Genomic DNA, 13,646 nt, shown 5'->3' with positions numbered 1-13,646 from the left:
TCCTTCTATATGCAAATGACATATTATTAAAAATCCGGATCAATCTATCCCAAATATTCTACAAACAATAGATAACTTTGGTAAATTCTCTGGCTGCAAGATTAATTGGGATAAGTTGGAAGCAATGAAGATCTCACTGGACTTAGTTGTAAGTGGCTGTTCTATAGTGATAATTAGATGACAACAGACAAATCTCAGAAATCTTGGTATCACGTCTCCTAAGGACATTAAAAAACATAGCCAAGATCAGCCTAGCCCCGTTAATCATGCCGTTAGCAAACCATTTAAATAGATGGCAGAAACTACGACTCTACTTTCAGGGAGAAATAAACATAATTAAAATGAATACTCTTCCCAGGATCCTTTTTATTCCAAATTCCCTTCCTTTCGGTATTTCTACCTTTTATTTTACCTAAATCAACCTTTCCTGTGGGGTGCTGCTAACAAGCCCAGAATCTCCTTACAAAGATTGCAGCTTGCTATCAAAGCAGATGGTTTCTGATTTCCCAACTATAAACTTTATCATTAGGCAATAATTCTTATCCAAGCAACACAGTGGCTCATTCCCTTGTGCCGCAGAGCTCCGGATTGGCTCCAGCAGGAAGCAGAATTGGTTCCTCTTTTACCCTTTCCTCGTGTGCTGCACTTGGACTACTACTGATTCCCTAAAGATCAACTGCCAATCATGGCAGCCAGAAATACTTGAAATACTATGTCCCCTAAACTTAAAAATCACCCCTTTTTACATACCCAGGCCTCTATCTGAGGTAACTTGAAACTCGGTATAGCAGGCAACCCCATCATTTGGCCAGATTAGCTGATCTCCAAGATCCCTTTCCAAATCCAATTGTTTGAAAACAGCACAGGTAGAAGGGAGGGGCTTCAGGAGTTGCAGTTGTGGTGGATGATAAAACTGTAAGTCTGAATAGAGCATCTGATCACAAGTGCTGCTCTATGGCATAATGCTGTCAGAATGTATGGACTCATTCCCAGATTGCTGCTTTGCAGATGTCCATAATGGGCACATTATTGAGGAAGGCTATTGAGGAAGAGAGTACTTGGGTGGAGTGTGTGCGGGTACACAGTGGCGGTTGTAGCTGTTGATGATGATAACAAAAGTCAACAGAGCAAGAGATCCATTTAGACAGCCTCTGCTTAGACATAGCATCTCCCTTAGATCATTTTGTGATGGAAAGACATAACTTTGATGATTTTCTGAAAGTCTTTGTCCTCCCAATGTAAAATGCTAATGCTCATTGGAAGTCCAGGTTGTGGAGTGTTGTTTCTCATTTATTCCCCTGATGTTGTGGGAAGAACAATGGGAGATGAATGGGCTGATTCAGATGGTATGAGAAAACATTAGGTAAGAATTTGGGATGTGGTATTTGTTTTTGAAAAATGTTGTGTATGAGGAGTGTTGTAAGGGACTGCAGAAGATTTTGTTACAGCCTAGCCAGGGAACTTTCGCTTTCTCGAGCCTAGAGGTTACTGTGGGACATAGATAGCTGCTTTGTTATTGTAGGAGATAGTTCTTGAAGGACACAGCTGCTATGTTATTGCAGGATATAGATAGTTCTTGAAGGACACAGCTGCTTTGCATGGCCCTTCGCCAGGTAGTAGAAAGCCCCCCTTTAAGAAGCACCAAATTTTATATTCATGAGCTGTTTTTGTGTAATGCTTATTAATGCTGACTGTCTGCCCCTCTGTTGGACTCCATCCCAGGCAAAGCTCTGGTGTGCTGGATTCCCCACCTCCGTGACTGCAAGGCTTGGAGTCCCCATTGTGGGGGGGTCACTAACCTTCAATAAAGCCAATAACTCACAGCTGTGTATAAGCCTCGTTTTTCTCAGAGTACTCCTGCCAGGCCTGTGGTGCTTCGAGCACCATGGCCCAGAACAGGTGTGCTATGAGGACCTCCCATTCTCCTACTCATTGACCCCCCCCATCACTATAGTGACGCCTTCATCAAAAATTGGAGAAGTGACCGCAACACTAATGGTTCAAAAGGGGACCCTATAAGGCATCGCAGCATCAGATTGAGGTCCCATGATGGAGTAGGGGCTCGTATTTCGGTATAAAGATTACAAAGACCTTTCAGAAAGCATTTAGTGGTCAGGAGGCAAAGACTGAGAACTCATCCACTTTGTGGTGAAAAGCCGTGATTGCTGTAAGGTGTATTCTGTTCGAGCTCTTGGAGAGACCTGATTTCTTAAGTTCCAATATATACAGTGCAGTACCATTGAAAAATGAGAGGAAATTCACCATAATTTGTCTTTTTTAGCACCATGTATTGAATCTCTTACATTTGTGCATGTAGGTATGTTGAGTAGTAGGTCTCCTGCTGTTTAAAAGAATGTCCCTTACCTCCTCTGAATTGTCATTTCACTGTCTCAGAGTCATGGAGCAGCCATGCGTTCAGCTGAAGTTTTGCCAGTTTCGGGTGGTGGACCTGGTCCACATCCTGAGACAGGAGATGTGGTAGAAGGGGAAGAGTGCATGGTGGGAACATAGCCAACTTCAAGAGGTAAGGAACCGTTTGTCTGGGCCACATGGGGCTATCTAGAGGACTTTGGAGTTGTTGGGCCTGATCTTGTGTATGACCCTGGAGAGGAGAGGAGGAAAGGCATACAGTAGAGGTGCATCCCATTTGAGAAGGAAAGCATCTCCTAGAGAGTGGGATGCCAATCCCGCTCTCGATCACAAGTGTGGGTACTTGGCATTTTGGGTTGTTGCAAAGAGGTCTATAGTTGAGAACCCCCAGAGTTTGAATATGCTCTGTGTATCCTGGTTTTCCTTTCCCATTTATGGTCCTAGGAGAATTTTCCGTTCAGTGCATCTGAAGTAGTGTTTTGGCATCATGATAGGTAGGAGGCTGAGATGTCAATGTTGTGGTTGATGCACCAAGTCCATAGTAGCATGGCTTCTGTGCATAGGGAGTGTGACTGTCCCCCTCTTGTCAGTTTATATAAAACATACAAGCGACATTGTCTGTCACAACCTTTATGGCCTTGTCCCTGATCATGGCTAGGAAGTGTGAGCATGCATTGTGGACTGTCCACAGCTCTAGCAGGTTTATGTGTAGTGTGGATTCGAATGGGGACCAGTGGCTTCGGATCATGTGGTTGTGCAGATGTGCACTCCCTCCCCCAGTCTAGCAGGGAAGCGTCCATTCGGAGTATCACTGATGGAATGTTCTGTGTATTCTGTGTTCTTCTGAGAAGGAGACTCCTGCACAAACGCTGTTTAGTTGAGCCCCCCAATGTATAGAGTTTTAAAAAAAACTTTGGTTGGCATCATAAGATGTTTGTTTATGCTGTGTCTGTGAGGAATATATACTGTCTTGAGCCAGCCTTGCAAGTATCACATGTGCAGTCTGGCATATTTGATGACAAATGTTGTTGATGACATGTGGCCTAACAGTTGGAGGCAGATCCTGGCCAATGTCAGGGGGCCGGCTTGCATTGTTCTGATTAGATTGACTAGAGTAGTAAACCTCCACTGGGGCAGTGAGGCTAGCTTCCAGAGAATTGAAATAGGCCCTGATGAACTCCAGTCTCTGCACAGGTGTGTTTATTTTTGTTTGTTTATTTGAAGACCTAGATGCATGAAGAGAGCTACAGTCTTTTGGATAGCTTTTAGTGCTTCTTCTCAGGTTGATGCTTTGAGTAAGCAATCATCGAAATAGGGGACTATTATGACCCCTTGTCTGTGGAGGTGAACAGCAAACCGCACAAGTACTCTTGAGAACATTGATGGAGCAGTGGACAGTCCAAAAGGGAGTACTTTGGCCTGTAAATGATCTTTTGCCAGAAACCATCTGCACGAGGGATGTATCGTTATGTGGAAATATGCGTCCTGGAGGTTGAGGACAGAGAACCAGTCCATTCCTAGTGATGGTTGTGCAGGTGTGCCCCCCAATCTAGCAGGGAAGTGTCTGTTCTGAATCACTGGGTCCTCATGAAATTGGATGGAACAGCTAGTCTTGATCATCTATTTGTCTGACATGATGGTCTGCCAAGCTGGGTGGAGTGGGGTCAGACGATCTTCAAATGGATGGGTGGTTGTGGATGGTTCTAGCACTTGAAAATGTGGGAGGTATCTTGGGCCCTCAATAAAACCCTCAAAATTGTTTGGAGGGAGGATGTTGGGATGTCGAAAGCTGGGAAGGGAGTGGTCGCCATCTTGCAGGTCTCTGCCTCTGCGGGTTACATTGTCTCTGGGATTGTGTATAAGGTGCAGATCTAGACCTTTCCACTGAGTAATACTTCCTCTGTTTTTAATTCTGTATAGGTGTGTATATGCCCAAGGATCTCAGAGTTGCTCTGGAGTCTTTAAACATGTGAAGGGACTCATTTGTTTTGGGGCCTTCAAACGGAAGATCCTCAAGAATAGATTGTACCTCCTTGGGAAAATCAGAGAGGCAGAGCCAGGAAGCTCATTGCATCACTATGGCTGTGGAGATGGAAAGTGCAGAGTCCAGTGAAGATTCATAGATTCATAGATACTAAGGTCAGAAGGGACCATTCTGATCATCTAGTCCGACCTCCTGCACAGCGCAGGCCACAGAATCTCACCCACCCACTCCTATGAAAAACCTCACCCATGTCTGAGCTATTGAAGTCCTTAAATCATGGTTCAAAGACTTCAAGGAGCAGAGAAGCCTCCCTCAAGTCAACCATGCCCCATGCTACAGAAGAAGGCAAAAAACCTCCAGGGCCTCTCCAATCTGCCCTGGAGGAAAATTCCTTCCCGACCCCAAATATGGCAATCAGCTAAACCTGAGCATATGGGCAAGATTCACCAGCCAGATACCCAGGAAAGAATTTTCTATAGTAACTCAGATCCCATCCATCTAATATCCCATCTCAGGGGATTTGGCCTATTTACCCTGAATATTTAAAGATCAATTACTTACCAAAATCCCATTATCCCATCATACCATCTCCTCCATAAACTTATCGAGTAGAATCTTAAAGCCAGATAGATCTTTTGCCCCCACTGCTTCCCTTGGAAGGTTATTCCAAAACTTCACTCCTCTGATGGTTAAAAACCTTCGTCTGATTTCAAGTCTAAACTTCCTGGTGGCCAGTTTATACCCATTTGTTCTTGTGTCCACATTGGTGCTGAGCTTAAATAATTCCTCTCCCTTTTCTATATTTATCCCTCTGATATATTTATAGAGAGCAATCATATCTCCCCTCAACCTTCTTTTAGTTAGGCTAAACAAGCCAAGCTCCTTAAGTCTCCTTTCATAAGACAAGTTTTCCATTCCTCGGATCATCCTAGTAGCCCTTCTCTGTACCTGCTCCAGTTTGAATTCATCCTTTTTAAACATGGGAGACCAGAACTGCACACAGTATTCTAGGTGAGGTCTCACCAGTGCCTTGTATAACGGTACTAAAACCTCCTTATCCCTACTGGAAATGCCTCTCCTGATGCATCCCAAAACCGCATTAGCTTTTTTCACAGCCACATCACATTGGCAGCTCATAGTCATCCTATGATCAACCAATACTCCAAGGTCCTTCTCCTCTTCCGTTACTTCTAATTGATGCGTCCCCAACTTATAACTAAAATTCTTGTTATTAATCCCTAAATGCATAACCTTACACTTCTCACTATTAAATTTCATCCTATTACTATTACTCCAGTTTACAAGGTCATCCAGATCCTCCTGTATAATATCCCGATCCTTCTCCGAATTGGTAATACCTCCCAGCTTTGTATCATCTGCAAACTTTATTAGCACACTCCCACTTTTTGTGCCAAGGTCAGTAATAAAAAGATTAAATAAGATTGGTCCCAAAACCGATCCCTGAGGAACTCCACTGGTAACCTCCCTCCAACCTGACAGTTCGCCTTTCAGTAGGACCCGTTTGTAAAGCTATGTGAGCTGGGAATTGTCCTCAGGTATATGTTCAATAAAGTCAGACAGCTTTGGGTAATTTGAGTGGTTGTAACTGGCCATTAGTGCTTCATAGTTTGCAATCCTAAACTGTAGGGTCACTAGGGTGACCAGATGTCCCGATTTTATAGGGACAGTCCTGATTTTTGGGTCTTTTTCTTTTATAGGCTCCTATTACCCCCCCTCGATTTTTCACATTTGCTGTCTGGTCACCCTAATGATCACTGAAGAGTAGACTTTGCACTCAAAAAGATCCAACCTCTTCCAGTCCCTGTCAATTGGGGTGGATTTGGAATGGTGTTGCCTGCCCCACTCGTTCGTGGCCTCAACCACCTGAGGGTTTGGTGTGGGGTGTGAAAATAGGAATTTCCATCCTCTTGGAAGGGACATAATATTTTTCTGCTCTTTTGCAGGTGGGTGGAATTGTTGCTGGGGTTTGCCAGAGGGGTCTTGGCTGAGTCCATGAGAGCCTCATTTATTGGGAAGGCAATCTTGGAGGAGGTTGAAATCTGGAGGATGTCCAGCAATATATGTTGGGACTCCACCACTTCTTCCAGCAGTATCTCCAGGGAATCCGCAATCCTCTTAAACAGTTCCCAGAACTGTTTACAGTCATCCTGTATGGTTGGAGATGGGGGCATGAGAGCTTCATCTGGGGAAGAGAATGAAAAGTTGGAAGCTGGTGTGACTTCGTGATCCAAAGTCTCCTCTAATTCCTCAATTGCCTCTTCCATAGATTCAAAGGGTCCAGGTACAGAGGGTGAAGAAGAATGCCTCAACCTCACCCTGTGTGGACTGAGAGGCTTAGGGTAGTGGTGGTGGTACACTGCACATGGGTCCCACTAAGGCCACTGTGGTGGAAATGGCATGGGTGGCAGCAACGATGAGTGTCTGTACGAGCCTTGAGTTTCAGGTGCTGGGTGGTATTCATGGTGATCTGGGGCACCTGGTCTGGTAGCTGCGTGGATAGGCAAAGAGTGATGGGAGGAGCACATTTCCCCTTCATCTTTATCGTCCTCATCACTGGATAAAGGAGGAGCTGATCTGGATGGTGTGGTGAGTTGGCTCAGTACCAAACATGCTGTAACGAGGTCATCACCGAGGTGTGGAGATTCCGGTGTCAAGGAGACCCCAGAAGATCTTTTGTGGTGGAGAAATTGCTGCAGTACCGAGAGCATCAGTATCGAGGAGGGTGTTGTCAGCGGCACCGATGCCTTTGCCGCAGTTGTTGGTGCTGAGGATCATACGCTGTGCACTGTCGAGGTAGAAGATGATGCCATAGCCTGTAGCTCTGCTGAGCTGCTCCATGTTGCATGTTAGAGCAGTTCTGGCAGTACTGAGCCAGGGATTATAGGACTCCCTTTAATGCCTTTTTCTGAGCCACCCTGCTTAGGGTCTTTGGCTTACACAGTCCCCATGGTACCTGATGGTCCTGCTACCTCAGAGGTGGATGGTCTTGATGCGGTTAGTATCACTGGGATCTGGCAAGTTGGAGAACGTCACTTTTTGGTGAATTTCTGAGAAAGGGAGGTTGGAGCCCGCTTCTTTGTTACCTTTTTGGCAGAGTGCTCCTCCCCCGAGAGACTGGAGGGGAACCTCTGTCAGATGCTGCCATGGGAGACCATTGTCCAGGAGGAGTCCATGATCCCGGATCGGATCCAGGGCATAAAGACTTCTCCATCGTGAGAAATTTTAGCTGTATGTCTCTTGTTTCCTGACATGGGCTTTCAAATTATGGCAGTGGGAGAACTTTTGAGATGTGTGTGTCTCGCCTAGGCAGCGGACACATTGTGAGTGCCTGTCAGACACCAGGACTGAGGAGCAGCAAGTGAGGCAATGTTTAAAACTTGGGCAGTTGGGCATGCCCCTCAGAGTAGAGTTTTTCCTGTGAGGAAGGATAACTATACTGCACTAAGGGGTATCCTAATAACTGAAACTTAAATTCCTAAGATAAGAAAAAAGTGGGGGTTTTTAAAGAAAAATAAATGAGAAAGAGGAAGTAGACTACTGACTAACTATTGATTAACTAACTAGTATTCTAAAGTAAAAAGTAGAGAAAAGATCAGTACAGAGGCAATGCTAACTGCTCTGTCTCAAGCCAAGGGCGGTAGAGAAGGAACTGAGGGGCGGGGGTTGGTTGCACAGCGCTATGCAACAACCAGAGGTGGCATGAGACCGGGACAGCACATATGCGACACAAGCAGGCACTGCTACTAAAAATCTGTGATTACAAGCACGGGGCACTGATTCACTTAAAGCAGAGCACCCACAGAGACGCTCCTCAAAAAACAATGCATTCCCCCTAATATTATTGCAGGAAATGAACCATTTTTGCTGAAACTTTCCCAAAAAAACCCCTCAGCCTGAGGCAGGCACACAGCACAGCAAATTTCAGCCAGAATGGCTAAAATTTGGCAAAGTTGTAAAGACCTGAAAACAACATCTTATAATTGGAAGTGTTGAGCAATTGCAATACAGGCTTTGCTACATGTCACCTATAATTTATATTCCAATAGTACCAAGAAGCCCTGACCAGGAATGGGGTTTCATTATGCTAGGTGCTGTACCAACTCAAGGGCAGACATGGTCCCGGCTAAATTTTGTTGTAATGGCTTAGTACAATGCTTTAAAGGAAAATTAAACAAACAGACTATCACCCTGAGTCCAAAATTGCACATGAAATAATTTGAAATAAATGTGTTTAAATGAAAGTGTATATTTAAATTGAAAAACAAATGTATTCTACAGTATCTGAATGACTCTGAGAAACACAAAGCATTGTTTTACAGAATACATTTTTGTATAAATGTTTCTCTCTGTATTTAAAAAGATATATCGTAACAATTTATTGAATATCAGAATCTAAGAAAGAAAGAAAATTACTTCTACAGCATGTAATATTTTGCTGTTAAGATAGGAATGGTTTCAGTACCCATTTTCACATAGTTATGGGAAATCTTCAGACATTTAAAAATTGAATGTAGCCAGAGCACTGTTTTCTTTTAGATGTATACTGCTATCTTACTGCATTTATCAAATGAAATTCAAACATCATAAAAGGTTATTTTCATAAAAACAGTGTAAATGTAGCAATAATCTTATAATAACTGAACATAAAGATAGAAAATTTTAGGAAACAGCTGCAGCTAACTAAAAGTAATTTTCTTTTGAATGAAACTTCTCATTTAATGCCTAGATTTTTCTTGTAACAGTACCACTAAAAGAAGCTGTGTTGACTTCCAATGCCCTTAAAAACAGATGGAAGTCTTTTGAAAACCAGTCTTTTTTCGCTTAAAACCAGAAAAATAATTTTCAGTATGATTTAATCAACACCTACCAGTATCTTGTTTTACTAGATAAAAAATACTATCTATAATAACAAGTTTAATACAATTGTAAGCTAAAGATATTTAGTACGAAATTACCCTATAAATTCCATATTAGCATATAGATTAAAAATTGCTTTAATATGCAATGATCTCTAAGACAACTGTTAACATAACAGACATACAAAAACTGTATTGGGTTACCAATTAAATACAGATAATATGCAAGTTCATAGTCCATAAGGAATTCTTTAAACTCATTTATTTTTGATATCATACAGTCTGATTTTATATGCACATTCTTGGATAGGTAACTGCAGGTTAATTGCCTTAAGTAACCTAGCATACCTGAGGTAGTCTGCAGTGTGCATATTTACTTACAGGTTATTCCTAGGTAATACGTAAACACTATATAACTATGATAGCAGTATTAATATAATCATTAGGCTCATCTTTACTGGCATGCAAAAAGATTAAATTAGCTACAATAAATGTGGGATTACTTTAGATTAGTTGCAGTGCATTTCTGTAAACGTGCCTTTCATTTTAGGAGGGGTTGCTGGAAAAACTATGATGTCTAGACTTTTATAGTCATAGCCTTTCAAAGGTCTTCCACATCTACCATCTTAGATGACTGTTATAAAACTTTGTTTAAACCAAAGTAACCTACTTTAAACCAAGTAACCTAGTCTAGTTTTGTGAAAAGAAGCTACCAAAGCTGAGTGAAGCAGTCTTCACCCATCTAAACAATAAAGTGTCCTTGTAAAGTTATACACAGAACTGCATGAAACACATTATTTTCACTATCAAAATGTGAAACTGTACTAAATAAAAAAATGACAATGACAAGTGACATGCTCCAATCCCCAAGAAGAAAATATTATACAAGGCCTGAGCTTTCTAAGTTTAAGAGATCCTAAATAATGAGTGGGACTGGACTACAAAGCCAGCCCATGTTAACCAAAATTTGTTACCACCGATGGCTGTTTGGTGTCCTATAGGCAGAGTCCCACATTTTTCGCAAATGTCAAATAACACAATATAAAATGAAAAAGAATTAAAAACTCACCCTACAGCTCCTGCCTTGCAAGACTGGGCCTGGCTCCCTAAGCGTTGTGACCTGGCACATGTGGTCAGAGCACTACTAAGATAGGCAGGTGCAAGTCACAGCGTCCACAAAGGGGAGCTGGGGCCAGTTTTGTGGGACAGGTGCCATTGCTGTGGGATGAGTGCAGGGTGGGCTCACTCTCCAGGGTCCCCTTCCAAACACAATCTTTTCCGGAATTATGTTTTATCACCACAGGAGTAATAAAACAAAACTCCCCCAACATAAAATGAAAAGATATAAAAAATAAAAGAAATTCCAATGAGGCTCTACCTACAGGAAGAGAGCTTGGTAGTCTCAGGCCAATTTCCAGTGGACAGGTTTCTACATCATCAAATCCAAATGGCAAACTTGTTGGGATATAGAGCAGAGATGCTAAGGAATAAATGTAAAACCGACTAACCTATCCTTTCACACCTACAGGTGGTTCCTGTAATTCAGGGCTTATGCAAAATGTCATGATAGAGTGGAGAAACTTATATTGCCAATTCCGTTTCCTGTTAATTAAGAACTTCAGTCACCAAGACCATCAATCCAGAACCCTTCACAAACACCAACTTAAAATAAAAAAATGTAGAACTCTCACACCCCGACACCATCTCCTGGGTTCTTTTGCCCGTGTTCTATAACTAACGCCTCACTGGGCTTGGGTGGACCAAATGAGGAACCATTTCCGCAATCAAGGGTCCCTCATAGAAAATGCCCAGTTTTTCAATGTCAGCAGACCCCTCCTTTTAAAATCAGAGTACTGTCAGCTTGGTTAAACATGCACAATCAGATGGATGAGCAAAGCTCGTCTTTAATCAGACTGTGGATGGAGAGAACTTTATTAGCCCCTGATCTAGTACTAAAGAGCATGAAGTGAAAGCAGATAGGTGTAGGACAGGATTCCTATCCCCTCCTGAGAATTATTGCAAGGCAAACCAACATAAATGAGACTGAACATCTCATTCTTGATTTACGTTTGCACAATTTATTTTCCTGCCTTATTACACCCTTCCCAGCAAAAGAGGATCAGAACCCAAATGTTTGCAACCAATTTCCCCATTTCTCCAAAACGTGGTAGAATTGAAGCCCAGATCTAGGGGAACAGACTCTACTGCCTCTGATGCTGAAAGAAAAGGGTTTTTTTTTTTTTTTAATAACAATACTGTTAAAAGCAAACCTGAAGAGGGGTCTCGGAAGGTAGCGAATGAACTGTTCATGTCTGAACCAACAATAAGACGCAGGACCTTTAGACAATGTCTAAGTGCTGGTCACGATCAGATTCCAAGAGTGAGAAGAGAGGAGAGAGATCAACCAACTAGGGTGAGATGGTTTCAATTGGTTCTCAAAAAACAAATGTAGATTCTATGAGTATATATACTAACTGCCTTAGAAATGCTGATGAGTATTAGGGGCAGCTGACTGTAGTAACATGAGCAGCACCACAATAATATACCTGATTCTTCTGAGCTCTCATTGCATCAACTTCATACTCAGCATATTGTGGATCCTGGGCAGGGTCACTGACATCTTTTAAATCACTAGTACTCTGAAATTTGAAAAAAGGGATAAAAAACACCAAATCATAAGTTTAACTTTCAGTGCTTTAACAGAATACTTAGTAAAGAGTCTGAGGAACATAATACAGGTCTTTCAAATGCATGCAAGAAAATAAGCATTTATCATCCATCATCCAGATAATTCAATGCAATATATTCATTTGCGAAGCAGCAAACTTCGTATTTAGGGCACAAGATTCATCCCCAACAGTTTGGTCTTTTCTGCAGGTGCAATGGAGGTTCCTTAGTGGTCTATCAAGTAAAAAAAACCAAAACAAACATACTATCTGGGCCCATGGAAGACAACCTCAGCTCTCTTTTCTGGATCCTGTATTCAAACAGTCGTGAAAGATAGCAAATTCTTCTCTGCCTGTGACATTCTTTCTATCACCTCAGATTAACTCTGCTTACTGCTTACTTCCTGGTTTTGGAATGGATATAAGCATTCATGCTTCAGAGCACAAGCCAACCTCTAATTATTAGGACAAATGAGGAAATGTCCACCGTGGACAAATTATTCCATAAATGTTCATTACAGGGTTTTTTGCACCTTTCTTGGAAAGAGCTGGTAGTGGCCACAATCAGAGACAGAATTCTGGACTTGACAGATCACTGGTATTGATCTCGTATGGCTATTCCTATATAGATGTTCAGACACACCACTGACAGACCTGTTAAAGTGAACTAAAAATATGAGTACTGTGAGATTTAGGAAAACTGTACAGCACAAAGTGTGCACTTAACAGAACTGGATGTTTTCTTTTTCCTGAGGGAGGGACCATGACCCCTGTGTCATCTTGTCTTCCAGATTTGCTCCCCACCTTGTGAAGTTTGCTTCTGTAGTGACTATGCAAGGGTATAGAGTGATTGGGTTAGCTTTCTGCAAGTTACACTTTCTGTAAGTTGCACTTACCTGTCCCTAATGGGACATCTGGACATGATCTGGGAATGACACCTAATTTTGCACTGCATCTGGTAAGGTTCTATATCTTCATGGGCCCATAATTCTGATGCATGGCACCAATCATTCTAATTGCTGGCGACAACTGGCTATAGTTTACAGCTGCCAGGAAATGGCTAATACGATTCTCTGCATTGGTCTCAAAAGTTCTTGATTTTGAACACTTGGTATGTCTGAATCTTTTCTGCCATCTGGTAAATTATGTTAGTCTATTTCTCTGGACAGAGCACTGACTGGGATGTTGTCCGTTAACGAATATATTTGCAATCTGAACTTTGCTGTGACTACTACAAGCCATTTCTTAGGACTCTGGGTGCAGAGGGTAGGTCAAAAGTAAGATTCCCTGTGTGGGAATTGTAAGTTCTCATACACAAATCTCATTTTATCTTCCCCTTGCTGAGAATTCTGTTGATTTGGGAAGAAAGCGTGCTCAGTCTTCATTGGAAGTTTCTGCTCCATATAGATCTTATTTTTAGTAGAAGACTAGTCTCTTCTTGAATACCTTTGGTATGGGTAGTGACTAACAGATTGTGATGCTGGCTTTGATAGTGAGAGTTAGTAATTGAGAAAGCAGGGAGGCCCTATTTTTTTAATATTTCCCCCAAAAGCCTCACACCTGTAAGTTTGGATGCAAAGGGTATCTGCTAGGATGACTGATTGCTATTCACGGGTATGAACATGGGTGCTTTTGTAGCTACTGAGCCACTGTTCTAGTCACAAACAACACCAGGACCCAAGAAAAATGGCCAGATAAAAGACATTTTGCATACTACTGCAAGGACTTGACCAGAATATGAACCCAAGA

The 13,646-nt window shown here is 42.2% G+C and overlaps 1 protein-coding gene across 3 annotated transcripts in view; it reads right to left on the bottom strand.

Annotated features, from left to right (window-relative positions):
* The window catches only part of LOC119853246 (cytoplasmic dynein 2 light intermediate chain 1), a 133,202-nt gene that overhangs the window by 74,271 nt on the left and 45,285 nt on the right, over window positions 1–13,646 (bottom strand). For all 3 annotated transcript variants that reach the window (XM_043511879.1, XM_043511880.1, XM_038396095.2), the window contains exon 12: window positions 11,778–11,870. In XM_043511879.1, the coding sequence (XP_043367814.1) occupies window positions 11,778–11,870 (93 nt within the window). The remainder of the gene's footprint in view (window positions 1–11,777; window positions 11,871–13,646) is intronic.

This window comes from Dermochelys coriacea, chromosome 3, assembly GCF_009764565.3.
Source record: "Dermochelys coriacea isolate rDerCor1 chromosome 3, rDerCor1.pri.v4, whole genome shotgun sequence".
Lineage (NCBI taxonomy): Eukaryota > Metazoa > Chordata > Testudines > Dermochelyidae > Dermochelys > Dermochelys coriacea.
Note: the sequence above shows the minus strand (reverse complement) of the source record. Positions and strands in the feature narration are given on the sequence as shown.